The sequence below is a fragment of the Papaver somniferum genome, chromosome 1 (genome assembly GCF_003573695.1).
Source record: "Papaver somniferum cultivar HN1 chromosome 1, ASM357369v1, whole genome shotgun sequence".
Taxonomy (NCBI): Eukaryota; Viridiplantae; Streptophyta; class Magnoliopsida; order Ranunculales; family Papaveraceae; genus Papaver; species Papaver somniferum.
Window position 1 is genome coordinate 216,643,970 of NC_039358.1, and position 21,500 is coordinate 216,665,469.

The 21,500-nt window shown below is 35.1% G+C and overlaps 3 protein-coding genes across 3 annotated transcripts; all 3 read right to left on the reverse strand.

Annotated features, from left to right (window-relative positions):
* Window positions 1-954, reverse strand: LOC113336832 (major latex protein 15-like). The gene is made up of 2 exons (XM_026582511.1): window positions 656-954; window positions 1-532 (listed from the first exon to the last, which is right to left on the reverse strand). Exons 1-2 carry the CDS (start codon window positions 906-908, stop codon window positions 258-260), a joined length of 528 nt encoding a protein of 175 aa, XP_026438296.1. The 5' UTR covers window positions 909-954; the 3' UTR covers window positions 1-257.
* A 4,563-nt stretch (window positions 955-5,517) lies between these two features.
* Window positions 5,518-6,326, reverse strand: LOC113336840 (major latex protein 15-like). Its single transcript, XM_026582523.1, has 2 exons — window positions 6,029-6,326; window positions 5,518-5,914 (listed from the first exon to the last, which is right to left on the reverse strand). The coding sequence occupies exons 1-2, from the start codon at window positions 6,276-6,278 to the stop codon at window positions 5,646-5,648; spliced, it is 519 nt and encodes a 172-aa protein (XP_026438308.1). The 5' UTR covers window positions 6,279-6,326; the 3' UTR covers window positions 5,518-5,645.
* Window positions 6,327-20,272: 13,946 nt separating this feature from the next.
* LOC113336848 (major latex protein 15-like) lies at window positions 20,273-21,210 on the reverse strand. The gene is made up of 2 exons (XM_026582535.1): window positions 20,919-21,210; window positions 20,273-20,777 (listed from the first exon to the last, which is right to left on the reverse strand). Exons 1-2 carry the CDS (start codon window positions 20,971-20,973, stop codon window positions 20,503-20,505), a joined length of 330 nt encoding a protein of 109 aa, XP_026438320.1. The 5' UTR covers window positions 20,974-21,210; the 3' UTR covers window positions 20,273-20,502.
* Between the last annotated feature and the right edge of the window lie 290 nt (window positions 21,211-21,500).

The following is a 21,500-nucleotide window of genomic DNA, read 5'->3' on the forward strand; positions in this document are numbered from 1 at the left end:
TTCCACCACCCAAACAAATTCCAATTTCCAACATCAGATTCAATACACAATACCTCGTGATGAGGGGTTTTATTAACATTATACGGAGAGACTAGAAACCGCTCAACTGGCTTTGGCTTACTACAAACCACACATGTGTCCATGCATGCAGATTATTGAGATTGTGGAAAATCCACATACTAATTATTATCACACAGACACCATACACGAAGAAACAATATTAGAGGGAAGGGTCGATGTATACCATCGATGGGAGTTTACTGTAAACCGCAAATGTAAGAGTCCAAGTCCTTGATTATCGACTGGAAGAAACCTAGATAGTGAAATGGAACTGGAGAATCCTCGTTAATATTTTCATATTCGATAGTCCAGCTCACAATACTACCATGTCCATTATCCTTTGGCTTAGCTATAAGAATTGCAGAAAAGTTCTTGTATTTCTCCATTGCCTGTCCTTCTAAGACATCGTAACGGATAGTCCTTGTTTCATCATCGTATGTAATTTTTGTGTGGACAAATTCGTTTTTACTCTCTGCATACACAAATATAATAGTTATAGATGTAGGAAGCCTTTGTAAAACGCACAATATGAAAACACAGTACCAAAATCATTCAAATATAAGCAATCTCCGTTTTAGGAATCCTTATCGCATACCAACAATGTAGTTCCATTGGATGATACAACCCGAAGTAGTTCCATGTCCTTCAATAACATTGACACCAGTATAAATATGTGGGATTGCAGGAGGAATGCCTTCATGTTGCTTAAACATTTCGTAGTATTTGTCAGCACTGCAGTTAACCTCCGATTCAGCCACAAGCTTCCCAACAAGACCTGATATGCTATGATGCTGAGTCATTTTTGGTAATTGATATTTATTGTTGCCTAGATATATAGGTAGTGACATATATATTCGGTTTTGATTTTGATTTTGGTTAATTTTGATCTTAGCTAACTAAGTGAGTTTATATAGTTAACAAAGTATCCTTAGACGAGGTCCCCTTATGGCATTGATCTATTTAATTAAAGTGAGTGCGATCAAACTGTTGAACCGTACAAATGGGTAAATATTAGGCAAGAACATGTGTAGTCAATATCTAACAATCAAAAGAACATGTGCAGCCAATATCTATTACACAGTTAAAGCTAACAGTCAAAGGATAGACATACTCGTTTGTTAATCCTTTGTCTGCCCCATTGTGAAGCCGTCGTATAACTGTCTATTTCAAATGATATATATCCCTTAATATTTTGTCATATAGAGATTTCTGCTCGACTTTTGTTTATGCGCATAGGCTGGAAATAATGGGCAAAGACTTTTCATCGTGATACACGCGGAGACAAACCCACATCCACACGTAAATTTGATTATTTCGATGTTTTTCTTCCTTCAAATAAGAAACAGAACTGTAGATTCATCGGCTCATCGCTAACCAAATAAAATTGTAGCGTGTCGTCTAGAAGTTTGATTTTTGACCGACGACTAACGAGGATGGGAGTTTGCTAATGGTGAGTCTAAAACTTTTTAAGTGATGGTGTTCATGACCGGTCATCAGATTTTACGCACTCCAAGCCGAATATTAGGGGACTATAACAAATTGATTCGTTTTCACAAAGATAACTCTTGCAATTTTCTGTCATTAGCTAAGATTTTCCGAGGTTTTTATGATAATTCTTACTTGTGTTTTGAAACGAAGATGGTTGCAGCCGTGCAGGAACACTTTGGTAAATGGGCTTTTCTTAATTGTTTATACGACTTTTGTATGGGCTCTAGCATTAGAAGTGGTATGTATGCCTTGAATACAGGCTTAACAAATTTGTTTGGGCCTGTTCCCTTTGTCTTAGCCCAATAGTCCGTTTACTCTGGGTCAAATATAATAGAGAAACTTATGTTATTTTTGAGAAAGTGTGATGCACAAAGGAGGCTAGAGTTTTTGGGAGGGGATTTGGGAAAAACCTTGTAAACTTGTTTGATCATCATAATAGAATGTCGTCTTCGCAAGTGGATGTAGATCATCTTGATCGAACCACTATAAATCCTTGTGTTGTGTGTATGCTAGATTTGATTGATTTTTCATTTCCATTTTCAGATCTTGATTGATTGTGCTAGCTTGAGCCATTAGTTCTAACAAATTGGTGTCAGAGTTCCAGGTAGAAGCGACCTACAATGAAGGAAAAGTAATGAGTTTGATATGAAGGACTTGGGTCCAGCAAAGAAGATATTGGGCATGGAGATTCATAGAAACCGAGCTGAAGGCAAGTTGTATTTGTCCCAGATGTTTTACATCGAGAAGGTGTTAGAAAGGTTTGGTATAGATGCAAAACCAGTAAGTAATCCTTTGGAAGCTCATTTTAAACTCTCTAAAAAGCAATCACCTCAAATTGCATATGAGGCGGAGTACATGTCTCGGGTTCCATATGCAAGTGCAGTTGCTAGCATCATGTAGATATGGTTTGTAAATTGGGAAACAACTGGTCCTGATCTCACCTAAATGATCCAATCTTTCTTTAGGACTGTATATATTTTAAAAGAACTCAATTATATGTTCATATCTATAATACCAAAGGTGCCTAAACCCGTTACAGCTGCTGAATTTAGGCCTATAGCGCTTTGTAACACCGTTTACAAAGTGTTATCTAAAATCCTTGCTAACAAAATGAAACCCTTACTCAACAGACTAATTTGCCCTTTTCAATCAGCCTTCATTCCAGGAAGGCAGATACAGACAATATTATTGTAGCACACAAACTAATTCACAATATGAGAAAGAAAAAAGGTCTTATGGGGTTAAAAGTTGACATGTCAAAAGCTTTGACAGAGTCGAATGAAGCTTTCTTATAAAAATAATGAAAAAAATGGGAATTTCTGAAATTGGTGTAACCTCATATACCAATGTGTTTCAACTACTAATCTATCCATCATCGGGAATGGATATCCCTGCAGTTTTGTCAAACCTACAAGAGGACTAAGACAGGGGGACCCTCTATCCCTTACCTATTTCTTTTTTGTATGGAATCGCTAACCAGAACAATCTTACATGTTGAAAGTCTAAATTTGATAAAAAGTCACAAAATAATTAAAAAAGCTCCTTCGGTGACACACCTCCTCTTTGCATACGACTTCTTGGTCTTCTGCAAAGCTACAACACAAGCAAGAAACAATCTGGTGAAATTCTTTTCTGATTTTGGTAAAGCTTCGGGTCAACTAATAAACCTGAATAAATCGGGAGTGTTTTTTAGTGCCCGTACTAATGAGGATATTATGAATGCTATTCAAAATAACATGAACATAAAAACTGTACCTCTGGAAGATAAATACCGTGGATCCCCCTTGTTCACGGATAGGTCTAAAATTAAATGTTTGAACCAATTGTTGAAATAATGAAAACTAGACTGCTTGGCATCCAAAAACGAAATCTAAACCCTGCTGGTAAAACAGTTATAATCAAAGCAGTTACTTCTTCTATGAGCATCTACCAAATGTCTTGCTTTAGACTCCCTAAAAAAATCTATAAAAACATAAACAAAATACAACATGACTTTTGGTGGGGAAAAACATTGAAAACCCGAAGGGCATCTATCTCAAAGTCTGGGACAGTTTCTGCAAATCTTTAGAAAATGGTGGATTAGGTCTTCAAAACATTGAACAATTCAATAAATTTTCTAAAATGGGTTGGAGACTCCAACATGATCCTGATTCCCTATGGGGATAAATCCTTAAAGCTATATACTATCCTGATACCGACATAATGCACCTAGATCCTATCCCAAAAAGAACTGACAGTTGGATTTGGAAAGGAATAAAAAGTGGGATTAGCATAATGCAGCCTAACTGCTTCTGGTCACTAGGAAAAGGCAAAAAAATTAATATATGGACAAATTATTGGATACCAAATCTTAAACCTCCATTAGATAAACCCAATATAGATACCACTACCCTAAATTATGTTAGTGATCTGATGACCCATGATAAACTCTTAGACACTGCAAAACTCGACAGATGCTTTGACAACCAAACTGTTAACATAATAAAATATGTCAAAATCCCAACAAACAACAGCGAAGATAATGCCATTTGGACCTTAACACATGACAATAAATTTTTTGTAAAAGCTTTGTACAACAAACTCAACAATAGCGAACCAAATGCTACTGACTGGGGAAAATTTTGGAAACTGAAAGTTTCTCCATCTATAAAATTTTTCATGTGGAAAATAGCTAATTCAATCTTACCTAAAAGTATGCGCGTAGCGGCTAAAATACCAAACATAAATACTACCTGCCAACTATGCAACAACCATAATGAAACTCTTACACATCTGTTCTTGGATTGTCATTTTGCCTCGCAAGTATGGAACCATTTAAATCTTCAGATGGATTTTGTTAAAAACGGAACCACTACTTATCATGAGTGGATAAATAGTTGGTTTAGGTATAAAGTAAGAGACAATAGTTACATAGGTTGGACATAATTTTATAGCACCATCAACTGCCACATTTGGAAGGCTCGATGTGATAAAATTTTCAAAAAGAAAGATCAAAACAGTTGGCAAACTGCAAATACTATTGTTAAATATCTGAACTCTTCTAATCACATACAAAATGCTAGTTATAACATCAATCAAACCATGTACTATAATCCCCTAAATGACTCTGATCTCAAAATCACCCCTTTAAATTGTTGGCACTTACCAGGACATTTTAGATGTCGAATTAGTATTGCTATCTCTATGTTACCTGAAACTTGCGATTCAGCTATTGGCTTAACTCTGATTGATGATATAGGCAACTGGAAAGAAGCCAGAGAAAATTCTTCAAACTGGAACTCTAGAGAACTGTTAGAACAAGAAGGAGCTGAAGCAAAAATTCAGTGGACAATGGAGCTTTCAGGTCATCACATCGAATTCCAAAGTGACTCTGAACAGATATTAAAGCTGCTGATTGAAATGTATGCAAAAGCTAGAAAGGAACGATTCAACAATAGCAGTCAATTTGAGTCCCAAAAGTTTAAACTTTTTAACTTCAAAGCTTTATCTTTTAATCTGGTCTCTAGAACAAACAATTTCTTAGCAGCTAATATTTCTAAAATGTGCAATCGAAGTATCATCAACTCTATATGGGCTGACGAAAACCTATCCTTTTTGATTCAGGAGTTTTCAAATAACCCTGATTATAAATGAATTTTGTACTTTTTTCCTTTCTATACTGCCTATAGGTACAGTAGTTTGATCTATTTTCTTATTAAAAAAAAACATTTTGATACATACACAATAGCTCATGATTATGGATTTTCTCCATTGAACTGATCTAACCAAATAGAATTGCAACGTGTCACTAGCATGCAAACGATATAAGAAGAAACATTTTGATACATACACAATAGCTCATGATTATAGATTTTCATACACGGTACGTGCATAGCCTAGAAACCGATCGCTCTTTGGCTTATTATACGCCTTAAGACGGAGAATGAAAACAAAAAGAAATATATACAAAGCCGCACATGCGTCTTCGTACATTATTTGGATTGTGATAAATCCACGTACCATTTATTATCACAGAGACCCTGTAAACATAGGAATTGATTTACTGATGCTGGATATACGTTGGTCGATATATAACATCAATAGGTATTTACTGAGAATTAAGTGCAAATGTGAGAGTTCACGTCCTCGATTAATGATTGGGAAAACCCTAGATAATCGATTGGAATCGGAGATACCTCGTTAATTTTCTCATATTCGATAGTCCAGCTCACGGTACTCCCATGTCCATTAGCCTTTGGTTTAACTAGCAGAATTCCATCAAACTTCTTGTACTTCGTCATCGTGTCTCCTTCGATATGGCTGTGACAGATTGTCATCATATCATCATTGTATGTTGTTTTCTCAAGGATACATAGGATTTTACCTTCTGCGTGGATAAACATGATATACACATAAATGATAATAGTTATGAATATAGAAAGTTTATGTTAATTGTAGAATATGAAAAAAAAAAGTACGAAACCATTTGAATTTTATTAACTGCGTGCATATTTTTTTCTTTTTGCTTCTAATCGTAATAAATCCATATCAACGGTGTAGTTCCATTGCTTTATACAGCCTGAAGTAGTTCCATGTCCCTCGAAAACTTTGACGCCAGAAATTTGTGGGGTTGCATTAGGAAGGTCTTCGTGATGTTTCCAAATTTCATAATAACGGTCAGCATTGCAATTAACCTCCGATTCAATCACAAGCTTCCCAACTAAACCTGAAATGGTATGATGTTGAACCATTTTTGGTAATTGATATTGATTGTTTCCTAGATATAGGTAGTTTGCAAAACAATGGCACGACCAAATTTTAATGAATTGTTTAGATAGCTGAATGAGTTTATATAAAAATCTAGCATCCTCGGTCAAGGTCCCTTATGGCCCCCGACTCAATATTAAATCATGGTTCCGCCACTTCATGAAATCCAAATCTGAGAAGACGAGAAAAAACAAATCCCAATCTGGAATTATATGGTGGGGTTAGTACTACGTACGAATGTGCATGTGTTGTCTATAAATATCTTATAGCTAACAGTCAAAAGATAGAATTGTTGGTTGTATCTAACAGTCAAAAATTAGGCATACTCATTCATTAATCCTTTGGCAACCTAATTCGTCAAAAAATAGAAATACCCACAGTTCACATTCCAAGATTGTTCAAGATCTATTACAAAATTAGGCCCCTTCTGCGAAAGAAGTGATCATCGAACTGGCGACCCCTCTCAACCTTTTATCAACCCCAGTATACGACCATTATATCAAATTTTCAACGGTCTAATACAAATACCTTCATATTTTGTCGGATTTTTTTTTCTACTCTGGCGCTGCTAGATCGTCTTTGATCTAGTAGCAGCATCCATTTGGCTCTTCTCACGTCAGCAAACTGGGGGTTTAACCATAATTATCTTCCCAAATATTCGTATCTTATTTATTTTCCAAAAAGACTACCCCCTCCCCCCCCGCTTTAACCATAATTATCTTCCCAAATATTCGTATCTTATTTATTTTCCAAAAAGACTCCCCCCCCCCCCCCCCCTTTCAAAAAAATAGGTTTGTTTGGTTTTTACAAAAATTAAGAAAATCAATCATTGTAGCCACTCTTTCAGGGTTTTTTTCCTAATCTATCATTGGTCCCCACTCATTTGATATGAGAGAATTGGGAGAGAGAAGTGGTCCCCTTTTTATAGTAAAGAGAAGTGGTTCGTCTATGAGTATACTAGTAAAATCATAACATTTGACTTTCCACATATGGAAACAAACCCTTTTTTTTTTTTGACATACCCAAATAAAGAAACAAACCTATTTTTTAAAAACTGAGGGAGTAAATTCTTACTTCTTGGAACTAAGGATGTCGTGTTGAATTATCTTATAATCAAGTACGAGATTTATAACAAAAGTTTACATAGCATTCTATAGTTTGTCAAGTTAAAACTGGACTAAGATAACATTCACATCAATTTTTCAATGCCAAAAGACTCTGGTGCTGTATTGCATATTTAGTTCCATATGCAAAAATGCAGATCGAGCGAATGGTCTTATCTAGAGTCTAGACCCGCAAACTACAGTAATACAGTAGGAAAGCAATTTGTGTTAGAATGAAATAATCCTCTGGCCCAAATGCTGACTAGGTGTTGGGAAACTTGACTCTGCCAAGTAAAAATAGACATGGCTCTCAAAAAAAAAGAAAAATTTACTTGTAAGGCTCTCAAGAATATACGTCCTCGGTTTCCATAAATGGAAATGTTATGAATTTACTTATCTATTCATGAAGGGGTTACTTCTCTCTCTTATTTTTATCTGTTAACACAAAAGGAGACCATTTATCTCTCCGAAAAAGATTTACATCCCACGGGTTATACCGAGTGGGAAAGTGGGTGGGACCCACACTAAACCCACTCCCTGCAAAACCACCAGGTTGGGAGGGGTCGCATCCCACTCTCATTCGGTACAACCCGCGGGATGTGTATCACTTCCGTTTATCTCTCTTTTCTTTCTCTTTTAACACAAAAAAAAGGAACATATCACTTTTCTCTTCTTTTTTTCTCTCGTATCAAATGAACGTGCCCAAAGACAAATTAGAAAAACTTATTAAAAAGTGGTTATAATAATTAGTTTTCTTAATCTTTTTGCAAAACTAAACGTGCATATCTTTCAAAAATAGACGGAGGACGATGCACCAATCTTTTTAAATCATTGTGTCATTGATTACAAAGAGAGTCTTCATTCCCTTGGTGCAACTTATGTCAGTAGTGTTACATCCTGCTAAAGTTCACACTCTGGGATCATAGCTGGCTCGGACTTGGCAACAAAAGCAAATTTATGGCCGGGGTTCTTCAGGTTTTTCCTTGGCGCCAAAAATTATGGATATATTTATGGGAAAAATATCGTTTGGTCCTTTTTTAGGTGGTTCCATGTATGTTTAGTCCTTTGGGAAAACGCCTTTATTGTTTGGTCCATAATTATTTAAAAATATGAAATAGACAAAAGTACCCTTCCGTGTTAATTTCTACTTATTTTTTTGTAGCAGTTCATTCTTCAAAATGAACTCCTGTTAATTTCTACTTATTTTTCAGAAATCACCTAAAAAAACCAGAGTTCATTCCAGAAACGAACTCCATATAAAAACCTAAAAAAATCAGAGTTCATTCCAGAAATGAACTCCATATAAAAACCTAAAAAAACAGAGTTCATTTATGGAGAACTGCAGCATCATCATCTTCGTCATCTTCAACAACAAAACACGAGTTCATCTTCAACAACAACATCTTCATCACAAATCTTCGCCGGCTTCATCATCTTCATCGTCTCCACCATCTTCAACAACACTAGCAGCAAGAAAAAAAGAAGAAAAACGCACAAATCTTCATCATTCATCATCTTCATCGTCTCCACCATCTTCAAGAACACTAGCAGCAAGAAAAAAAGAATAAAAACAGACAAATCTTCATCGTTCATCATCATGTTCTCCGTCTTCATCGTCTCCATCATATTCAACAACACCAGCAGCAACAAAAAAGAGAAAAACACACAAATTTTCATCATTAATCATCATGTTCATCGTCTGCAAAAAAAAATGGAGAGGAGAAAACTAAATCTGACAATAAAGAGGAGAGAGAAAGTAAATTTGAGAATGATATATTTTCTATTGATTTTTTGTATATATGTGGTCCCAAAAGGATATTTATGTCACCCCACAATGACAATTACATCATCCATGACATCATCCTAAGACCAAATCATAATTTGTGGGACCAAACTATCATGATTTATAAAGGGGAATACCAGTTCTACCAAGTGCTGATACCGTTTCATATAGGAAAAAAAGATCCCACCGATCCTGGCCGTTGGATCGATGAAATTGTATCAGCACTTAGTAGTACTGGTTCCCCCTTTATAAATCGTGCAAGCTATAATATATATTCCCAAAAAGGACTAAACAGACACATGACTGAGTCAACTGGACTAGACTCTCTCTAATATATTATTCCTAGGACTATATGGTATTTCCTACTATATTTGGTTTTCAGAAATAAATAAGATTTGTAAATTATCTTAATATATTTTAAAAAGGGGATTTTAATAAAGTGCCACACTTTCAACTTCATGTTTAAGAAAGTCCCACCGTTTTTTTCAGAATTTATTTAGTGCCACACATTTGACCTTTTCCATCCAGTTTTTTTCCAAGCAAAAGTTTACATCCGTTAGTGCATAGGTGGCAGTAGTTCAGCTTAGAAAAAGACATTTACACCCTTGAAACATCTCACTACAGTTCATGTCTTCTTTGGGTCATTTCATCGAACAAATAGACCGCGTTGTGCTCATCCAGCAGCAACAACATCATTTGATTCATTTGCTGAGAATATGGATAAAGTACAAAGAAGTGCATTTGCACTTCACTTGATTCATTTGCACTTCACAACAGATTCTAGTGTCAAAAGCGAAAACAAAGTGCATTTCCATTTACATAGATTTATACAAGTACAAAGAAGCAATCACACTAACATAAAAAACGATGCGCCTAAACTTACATTTTCCTTATTATGTACTTAAAATCACCACTGAGCATATTTCAGAACAAAAAAAGAAAACACAAAACTCAAAACATAGCTAGGATACTTGGCAGTATCATCTTCCACTATCTCCAGCACAACAACAACGAAGTAACTAGGATATTCAGTTTAGACCCTCAACCCCGGTGGTACTTGTTTCATGGCTTTCATTCTTCCTTCTTTCGGCACCAGCATTAGCAATCTTCCGCACCTCATCTGCTGAAATAAAAAACAAAATTACATTTAGAATTGATACAGAACATTGTAGTTCGCTCAAAAATTAGTTATCATAAAGTTGCTAATGCGACTGCATCTTACCGTCAAGTTTAGCACCAGTTCCGTTTTCGTCAGGCTTAACATCAGTTTCGGTTCCATACCAATAATAATTAACCAATCCTTTAGCTCGATCAACCATTCCCATACTTGTTGTAGGGCTCTCAATTCCTCTACCAGTACTTATTGCATCAGTTCCAAAACTATCATCATCATCCCTTTCATAACCACTCTCATCAGTCCCTAGTCTTGCAGCTACCTCTGGTGATTCAGATGCTCCCGTATCGTGTTCTTTAACTTGTTCCCCCATCTTACTCGCAACAGGGCTCTCCATACCTCCAGGTCCTCCACCAAAACTACCTCCACCACTAAGAATGCCTCCGTCTGTTCCAAAACTCTCTTCTTCATCTCTTTCATAACCACGCTCATCAGTTCCTAATCTTTTAGTTACTTCTGCTGAATCAGTTACTTTATCCATATTCTCAGCGAACAAATAGACTGCGTTGGCATCACCACCAGTATCAGGGACCAATACTGCTTCATCACGAAAACCATCATAATCAAAACAATCTCCTTTGTCGATTTACAGTAAAAAAAAATTACAAACCTTAATAACTAAAATACAAAATTTAATATACGAAAATGGAAACAAAACAAAAATCAAGCTAAACCTTATTCTTAAAATAGCCTAAGTTGTATGAATTAAACCTAATTTTGATAAACCATAAAATTCTTTCCCAAAATTCTTTCCCAAAATAGCAGAGAACGGCATCCCAATTTCTGTGGATACAGCTCAATTCTTCAAATTAATACTCAAACCATTGCTTCAAATTGAAATCGACCCACCAATCGGGATTCAAATCAAAGACATCCTAAGTTATCTTTTCTCCACAGAAAAAACCCTAGCTCTTGGATTTATCTTCAAAATGGTTTCAGAACATTAATTAAACTTCAACCCCTTTGTTCTACATCTGACAGCAACCCTAACTTCAGAACTCCTATGTTCGATCTACAGCAGCAACTCCATCCTCTTCATCCCGTGCTCAAACAATCACAACAGCATCACCGACAATCAACTCTTAACGTTTCTCTTAAGTTTCTGATATCATAATCACAAAATCTTCTCACGAAAACACGAGAAGAGAAGAACAGGGGAAAGAGGAAGAAGAAAGAACTAACGGGGAAAGATGGTGAACCCATGACTAGTATAATAGGGTTTTCAAGGGTAAATATGTAAATCGCGACAGATTATTTTGACCGAGTCAGCGAAAAAGACCAAGTGTGTGGGTCCTGACGGAAAAACTAACGGTTGTGGCATTTAATAAACTCTGGAAAAAAACGGTGGCATTTTCTTGAATCGGGATTTGCAAGTGTGGCAGTTTGTTAAAAATCCCATTTAAAAATTGTGCCCCCTATAAATTTGAGAACATAACTATGGTTAAATCTACAGTTTAGTGACGAAAAAAAGTGTGAAATGATTAGCCATGGTGCTGCTAGATCAAATATGATTTAACGGCGCTAAAGCATAAATATTTGTCGGATACAACTTCCTGTTCAACTTCTGTTCATGCGCAAAAGTGTAGCCGCAGGAAATCCTACAACTACACCTAAATGAATATTCACACTCAAACTTACTAAAAACTAATAAGAAGGATATGATTCAAGCCATTTTATTATTTTTTTCATAAGGTTTATACAAATAGAAAAAGATATTTCTCAAAAAATACGAACCCTAATTCACTCTTACAACTTTTCTCACCTTAATATCACTTAGACTAGAGAAAACTTCATTACCCTTTACATTGCTCTCTTCCCCTTTATATAGGTTTTTTACATATTGGATGACAACTAATAAAGTAATTTCTACCCCTACAAACTCGGCTAAACCCTTGCTCTGTTGTCTCCTTTATCGCATAATCCCATGTCAACGATATGATAGCGCTGATATCACGCTTTTCATGTGAACTTTGTCCTTATCGCCGAGATGTATGTGCTAAGTCTGACTGATCATCGTGGTCTTATTCATACTCTTATCGTGATCCATTATATCGTACCTCTTTCATCGTCAATACTTTTCGTTATCTAATCATCGTAATACTTTCTAATATACTGCTGCGTGTCGACTAGAATTTTTATTTTAAGGGTAGAATTATGCGTTTGTTGTAGGGCCTAGGGCCCATAGATGTGCGGCCCAACTGGATGCCTAAGGTTTCCCTTTACATGTGTGTAAAGAATACTATGGCTATGTAATATGTTGATCCCTAATCAATATAAATCCTTATATTTCTCTGCCTCTTTTACTTTCCCATAATTATTACTTCAAAACGTTACCAAATAAGTAGCTACATCGTCGAGCTAAAGTTGGATTATGTTCTGATTCTTCCTGTTATTCCTTAGGATCGTAAGGTATATATCGACACAATTTTTTTTATCTCTTTGAATCAGGCGAATGGGTTTGGTGAGTTTTTTTCGCCGTTTAATGTTAATGAATCTTGGTTTGGGAAAGTCTGATTTTTTTTTTTACCTTTCTTTAAATTAAATGATTGGTTTGTCGGCCATGACTATTTGATGTATATCTTGTACATGATACTCATATTCTTAAAAAACATTAACTATAAAATCATCATATTGTGTTGTGTTTTTACTTGATTGTCATCCATGATATGTATGATGTCGTGTGGTATGAGACTGTGAATATATAAATACCATGATTTGTTTGAATCATTTTGATCGGTTGATTTATTTTAATTTATTAGGCATAGTATCATACTGTTAGGAACTAATCATCGCAACACTTGTTTGTTTTTCCTATATATTCCTCGTCATGTTAATTAACCTCAAGTGGTGCATATTCTTTATGAATCATAAGATGTAGTGACGTATGATACTCTAAGATTCTATGATGTTTGTAAGTCATCTTTTCTATGATGAATAGTGCCTTATATTTATTTATTTATTTTATTTTTATATTTATATATATTCAAAAATAAATAATTGTTTTAAAAAAATGGAAAAAAAAAAATGATTGTTTTAGTGTTCTGTGTGTATGCATCTTTTTGGTGACGATTCATTTTTTTTTAGTATTTGGCCGTTTCATTTTATGATTAATTGAATTAAGTGAATGGATTCTTGATATATGAATACTAAGTATGCCATGTTAGAATTTGATGTTATGCTGTATAATTTTGTATTTTTTTTTCTTTCGCTATGAAATTTCACTTTCATGTTCCGCAATTCCCGTTTGTAAACTTCTGTAATGTCTGCATCAGTATAATGAGATATGAATATGATGTTGTTGTTGGCAATTGACTAAGTATTTGACAACCGATTGGATTTTAATTGACTGGTTCACCTTTAAAACCATCAAGAAATTTGGCTTCCACAGATCCAATTCGACCATAAAGAACTTTGGTTTTGGGACTATTATACTGAAATTATTTATTTTAATGTATTTTATCAAGGTACTTTACCTTCGGACCCAACTCGACTCAAAAATGACATTTTGGACTCAGAAGTACTTGAGCACCATTATTGTGTTTTTGATGTGGAAACCATTTCTTTGCGAAAAGGGAATATATTTCTTCATAAAACATTGTGCCAATGACAACACACCGTCTAAAAGGTAGAGCTATATATGTCCTTATGTTTCTAAGCACATGCATCCCAACTTGGTGGAAAAACTCACAAAAGGTCATATGAGTCAGAAATTATTATTTTTTCTATTTTTCTACTTCATTCATGATACTAACAAACCAATAATCTTGAAGTATGCCAACAAGAAATTCACTATCGTTAGTAAGTTATTCAACCTAAAGTAAGTGGTTGACATTCAAAGTGAGATTCTCTTGACCTGTTGAGATAAAGAAATTTCTCAAACTAAGCTAATTGTAGCAAAATTGAAAATGAGAAAACCCTGAAGGAATGAGGGTTAGGTGTACTGAATCATGTGAAGCATGTAAAAAGGGACATATGTATTTCATAAGACAAAGACTTTTGTCCTCAGTAGTAATGACACCAAAGTACAGGTATCAACAGAACATGGGATCAAGCTATGACGTAATTCTAGCTCGCATCGAAAAGGAAAGAGTTGGGAATGAATCTCATTACTGTTATTGGCACAAGCAATGTAATGCAGGTACCATAGTAGCAACCGATTTCCATAGGAAAATCATACTTTAGAAGTCAACTTTATTGGAAAGAAGAACTTTCGTAGCCAATTGACTTCAGTTGAACTATACTCATTTTCTGCACTAATGAAAAGTACATCATTTTCACGAGACGAAAACTCTCTAAAGCACTTGAGATATATCTGGATGAATTGAAAAGTATATCATCCCTCCTGAACCGTAACATACACTCTAAAGTACTTGAGATAAAACTCCTTTTTGTTATGAGATAAGGAAGCACCACTTATTAAATATCGCATGAGAAGACTCGATTTCTAACTGATAGTGGTTTTTCCTTCCACTAACTTAATAAATATACACTAGTTATTTAACTAATTCCTTATAATATAATGTGACTATGATGATTGAATCATCGAGAAAAGCACTGCTCAAACTTTGTTGCCAAGATGGAACAAAGATTGAAAGTCACAAAAGAAATTCATGTAAATGGATATCATATGGAAACTCACTGTAATGATAATGTATTTGATTTGCTCTTTTATTATCTCTAATTATGTGGAAGGAAACGCATTTTAGCAAAACTAATGAGTCAATCTAGTGAACTGTAAATCACTAGTATTTTGATTATTGAATCCATATTGACCCCGACAATGAAATATTGGGTATTGACTCATAAAGACTTTGGCATAACCATAAAGCCACTTTGGTTGTGACATGATGATCGTTTTGAAAGGACGCATACGTACATTACTCTATTTGAGCGAACAATCGATACAACGGGAAAAATATTGACAAAATGCAAAGTGACGGCATATCTATCCATAAGTGTTTTCTAAAGTACTAGATGCAAAAATCCCCCCCCCCCCTCCACATTGTGCTTTTAAGTAAGAAAGCATATCACTCATTTTTTCAAAATCTTTAGTAAAACGGGATCGAAACCACCCTAAGTTGCAAATGGAAAACAATCCATATTACAAAGAATACAAGGTGATATTTAGAATTAAAAAAATCCATGAAGAATGTGGACCATTAAAGTGACTTATGGCTCTGGTGGATGTTGACATTATGGACTAGTTATACTTCCCAAGAAATTTTGCGTTTGGAAAGCTACTAGCACATATTATACATGTAAGGGCTCACCACCCCTTGTAAATGCTAGCGATTGTACATCAAAAGGGATTGATGGTTATTGCATGTTTAATAGGATCAATGCAGGGAATCCTATACATCATGGTCTCGCAAAGTCTATTATCAAAGGTTACAGATGATGTCTAAGGCATGGTTATGCGTACCAACCTACCTTTAACTGCTAGGTGGATATGCGATATTAAACACATCTTCAATGTTAGAGCATTGCTCGGTTGAACCCACCAAGTGTTGGTATGTCAAGATTGGTTGTCATATTTTAGTGAATCAAAACTCATTTAAAGTGTCGCTTGATTATTTACTAGAGTCAACTTCGTATAGGTTAGCTAGAAAGTTACTAGGATATGAGACTTACAAGTATTACGTGAAGAGTTGAAGAATGTGAAGAAGTAAAGAGCTACAACGACGACATCATCCTTCCTCTTGAGGTTAGTAATATTTGACTTGAACTGTTTCATTCCTAACGTATCTTTCAAGTCGTGCATATTGAAAACATAATTGTGAAGCTTTGAATTATTATACTCTAGTTAGGCATAGTATTAAGGAATTATAATATGAAGTATAACGTCTATCTTTTGAACTTCGTATATAAGACCTCGATATAATCGTATGAATGCTATTATGATTCTGTATGGGTATGGGTCAAGATTTCGTCTTAGGAAACAATGTTTTACATTCTTTTAAAGGAAGTATAATTCATAAACTTGTTTTATGAATCAAAAGGTAAATCGCTAGGCTTATTGGTAGTGTTATTCATTGCAAATCTTTGGATTACCAATATGTATGCTTAGTATAACCGCTCATAACTTGTGTATGTATCTTCGTAAAACTATTCACAAGGCCTGACTTGTATTGGTATGACTTTTATTAGTGAAACCGATCTTAAGTAATCACCTGAGATGGTATGATCGATATATTGTAATTGGTATGATCAACTCTAGACATTGGGGAACCGATCCTAGTCAGAGGTGCAACCGATCACAAGTTTGTGGAATCGATCCTTGTAAGAGGTGCAACAAGTCTTAGTAATTGGTGACCGATCCTATGACTTGTGCAACCAATTATGAGTAAATACCATATTATGTGGTAACCGATCCTAGTACCTAGTCAACCAATTTTTGGAAAGCTAGTGTGATCGATCCTAGTACCCACATGGAGGTAGAACCGAAGCTTTGCGTTTTGGTAGAACCGTGAAACCCATTAATGGTGATTTGATATGATAATCAATCACATAGTTCTTGGAAGCCAGATGAACCAATTCTAAACTCGTATGGAAGTGTGGCAAATCGGTTCCAAGATGGTAAATATGAAAAAGGATTTACCAAATAAAGATGTCGACATACTTTGAACACGTGCAGTAATTCTTATCTTTTATTTTTCAAAGATATTCCTTAATAACTAAAGGAGAATCCCGGATCGAAATAAATTGAGAATCTTTTAATTAAGGTTTTTAGTTTTATATACTTTTAAATTCCAGCAATTAAAATGCATATATTTAGAAAATAAAAATTGGTAATGTGCATTTACTAATTGGAGATTTTCTACTGAGATTTCGGTCAATATTTGGACAGAGCATTTCCACGAATTATGAAAACCGAATTTGGAAATATATTGCATATCTTGAGAATATTTTTGGTTTTGGAAATTCCTTGGTTTCCAAACTTCCTTGGTCTATAAATATTGAAGTTTGCATTTCGAGCAAACTAATCCTCAGAGCCAGCAAAACTACCTAGTTGTGTTGTTACTGGTGGAGCCGTCTATTCGGAGAGGAAAGTACCCTAATTAGGCGAAATCTCTTACGACCGCTCGTTTTAAAGACTTCTTTGGGATTGGGAAGCTCTATGAGTACCGTTGGTGGGAAACTAGATAATTGCAGTTTATTATTAGTTTTCGATTGACTAACGGTTGTTGAACTTTGATTGCACCTAGTTTGTTTATGCTTGAGAATCTTCTCTTCTAATATAAGATTCACTCAAACTAGATTGAAGTTTCGACGGAGATCTTTAGACTATGTGTAGATCTAAAGACGTCTTGTGATAATCCATTGTTAACAGACTCCGTCATGGGTATGATTGATTACAAGAGATTCAAGTTGATTGTGTGCAGGTGTTTATTGAAGATCTAAGAAGATTTGAAGACAAAGAATATTGCTTGTTTGAGTTTATAATCTTTGGTGTGCACAAAACTTGATCGGCTAGGGATCCAACTATAATCGGTTTATCTTTGTGATAACCTTGATTGATTAGTTGAGTAGACCGGCATCAATACGTTTCTTTGTGATTAAGAGTATTGATTGCATAATATAAACAATTACCTTGTAAGTTGTTAAATAGATAGATCTAAGAACCTGAAAAAGGATTTTCTTGGGATAAACGGAAGAGCCTTTTGTCAAACTCATATCATTTGTTTGAAAAGAGTTGTTACCGAACAGATTTGTCCAACTAAAATTTGTCGCGAGAACATTTAGAGATGAACTATGGTTGTCAATGGGTCCAGCTCTAACCGGTTATCATTGAACTTGAAACATAACCTTATTATAAAATTCGGGTCCAGTTCCTAAATTAGTGGATAAGGAACCATACCAGTTAATAACACCGAGTACTCATCGGTTTTGGACGTCCCTTGGGTATCAAGAAAATTATATAAAAAGAACCTCAAAAACATAGAGTTTTTCTCTTTTTGGATCCTAATTATTTTTATAAAAAATCATTTTTCTTTATTAATGTTCTAAATAAAGATTTAGAATTTTGCTAAAATGATTAATTAAAAAATGAATAACCACGTACCCAACAGATATTATCCGTTTTGGCCCGTTAAGATTTCCAATCCAATTGGATTACACCCCTCGGGTCCTAAGTAGCTAGTAAGTCTGATTTTAGGACCCGGACCCAGATACATCGGATCCGGCTTATACCTATTGATAGCCCTAAGTCTGATAAACGTATCAAAAACATAAGTTTGACGGGTTTTTTGTATCTCCGTGTCGGGTCAATGTTTTTCTATAAACACGAAATTGTAGCGGTGGTGTTATTAAGCTCCTTATTCTCCACTTCCCTACTCTACTCTCTCCAACCTAAACCCCACATATGAGAAATGGTGAAGCCCACCTATATCTGAATCTGATACAAATTCTAGATGTGTGGTGTAGATTGGAGGGAGCAGATTAGGGAGGTTGAGAATAGGGAGGTGAATAGCATTTCCGTTCCGAAACAGTAGGGTAGTCCCATTTGCTAATAGTTGATATCTAACCAAAAGCATTTGTAGCTTGTTTGCCTGGAAGTTTGCTTTCTGAATATTGCTAATGGTGAGTATAAAACTTTGTAAATAATAGTATTAATGACCGGTCATCTGATTTTAGGACATTGAAGTATTCGACTATTAATATTTATGAGTAGTTAGTTTAGGAAGTAGGAACCCAATTATAAGAACGTCTCACTCCAATAAACTTGCACACGATGTAAGAATTAACAGGGGTGTATTGGAATTTCTATGAAAAATTAACAATTTTAAAAACTCCTAGGTATTCGATTAGGATACGTAAGGAATCATTATATATCCATGGTATTTAATTTGGATTTTTTTAAAATCCACAATTATCCTAGGTATTCAATTTATTTAAGACTTCTTATGATAGTTGAGGAGCAAGATATATAATGATTCTTATGGATATTTGTAGTCAAAATATGTATGTTATTATCTCATACTAATGTCAACCCAAATCATAAGAGTTTCGTGGATTCTTATGGATAATTTTTCGTTTGGTTCTATTTTTTAATCACAACATGATATGTTTTTCCACTACCACCACCCAATACCACTACACACCACCAACCAGCATGTGCACCACCACCACTAACAACAACAACAACCATCACCCACTAGCACCATCCACCACCACCAACCACCACCCACCACCAACACCGGTCATCAACCAACAACAACAACCACCACCACCAACCACCACAACCCATCATCACCACCACTACAAACACAAACCACCACTACCACTACCACCTCCACGCCACCACCCACCATCTCGTCTTATGGATTTTTATTTTTTTTGGAAAAGGGAAACATGGCAATTACGATTTGGTAATCCATTTCAATTTTTATAAATCTAAATTAATCCTAACTCAATCTGTTATAATCCGAAATTATATATCTATAGAAATCTATGAGATTTTTTAACGGAAAACGGGTCATTTGTCCAAATATTTTTAAATCACGGTTCAAATAAACGAGTAAAAAATAGTTTGGGTGAAATGGCCAAAAAAAATAGCAAGGATGAAACTGGATTCATCCTACCTTAAATTTAAAAAATAGCAAGGATGAAACTGGATACATCCTGTGTAAATTAAAAATAAAAAAAAGAATTGAAAATGGGCACGATGAAACTGGTTACATCCTGCCTATTTTTATATTTTTGTCCATTTAAACAGTATCAAAATCTAACTGTCCATTTTACCCCAGGAATTGTTGATTTTGGTCTTTTTAACCAATTTTGTGATTTTTTAAAGAAACTTTATAAATCCACTAGATTCGGGTAAACTACTATCTATTTTTATCCATATAAATCCTGATTTAATACACACCTCTAAGGAAAAACATTTTGATACACAGTAACTCATGACATAATGAGGATTTTTATTAATATTGTACCCGGAGCCTAAAGACCCCTCGAATAACTTCGGCTTATATTTTAATTAACGCCTTAAAGAAAAGACGTACAAACCAAACGTGTGCCCATGCACATCATTTAGATTGTGGTAGATCCACATACCATATATTATGATACAAACGTCATACGCACAGGAACCTGACAGACTGTTGTCAGATGTATACCGATCGATATTACCAACCACCCATGGGAATTTATTGAGAAGTGCAAATGTGAGAGTCCACGTCCTCGATTAGCGATTGTAAGAAACCTAGCCAGTAAATTGGACCCGGAGAATCCTCGTTAGTCTTCTCATATTCAATAGTCCAGTTCACGATACTACCAAGTCCGTTGGCCTTGGGTGTGACTACAAGAATTACATCAAACTTCTTGTATTTCTTCACAATATCTCCATCGATGTTATTGTGATATATGGTCCTTGTTTCATCGTTGTATGTTGTCTTCTCAACGTTACATTCGTTTTGACCCGCTGCCAACACAAACATAATATACGTATGTAATAGTTATAAACGTAACTATTACTATATGTTAAAGGAAAAAATGAAAAGAAAGTACAAAAATCATAACCGTGTGCGCAAAGTTTGTACTTCGATTTGTGATAAATACATACCAACAGTGATGTTCCATTGCTTGATACAATCCGAAGTCGTTCCATGTCCTTCCATAACTTTGACGTCAAAAACATGTGGGGATGCGGTAGGTACTTCTTCATGGTTTTTCCAAATTTTTTAGTATTCATCAGCATCGCAATTAACCTCTGACTCAGTTACAAGCTTCCCAACTAGACCTGAAATTGCATGATGTTGACTCATTTTTGGTAGGGGATGTTGACTATTGCCTTAGATATATATAGGTATCTTGTAAAACAATGAGAGATATATTCGATCGGAATTTGATGAATTTATCTTTGCTATATGAATGAGTTTATATTCTATTTTGTCTGATCGGTAGCTGAATGAGTTTGTATAGAATCAATTATCGCTAGACGAGGCCCACTGCCCAAACGAGGAAATATACAGTGGGGTAAGTATGACGCATGTACATGCATAGCCTATAGTTATCTTATCAATAAAAAAATATTATCAGTGGTTTTATCTAACAGTCAAAATAAATCGACGCGTTTTGGAAAGGACCAAAAACATGGTCTAAATGTGGACCAGTCCCCTCCACCACCGAGATCTATAAGAAATGG

Excerpts from the sequence above, each read along its gene's own strand:
- LOC113336840 (XM_026582523.1), bottom strand. The coding sequence starts at position 6,278 with ATGGTTCAACATCATACCATTTCAGGTTTAGTTGGGAAGCTTGTGATT. Across the intron at positions 5,915-6,028 it reads AAGAAAAAAATATGCACGCA|AAGGTAAAATCCTATGTATC; the intron begins GTTAATAAAATT and ends TTATCCACGCAG.
- LOC113336848 (XM_026582535.1), bottom strand. The coding sequence starts at position 20,973 with ATGGAAGGACATGGAACGACTTCGGATTGTATCAAGCAATGGAACATC. Across the intron at positions 20,778-20,918 it reads GCAATGGAACATCACTGTTG|CGGGTCAAAACGAATGTAAC; the intron begins GTATGTATTTAT and ends TTGTGTTGGCAG.
- LOC113336832 (XM_026582511.1), bottom strand. The coding sequence starts at position 908 with ATGTCACTACCTATATATCTAGGCAACAATAAATATCAATTACCAAAA. Across the intron at positions 533-655 it reads CCAATGGAACTACATTGTTG|AGAGTAAAAACGAATTTGTC; the intron begins GTATGCGATAAG and ends TTGTGTATGCAG.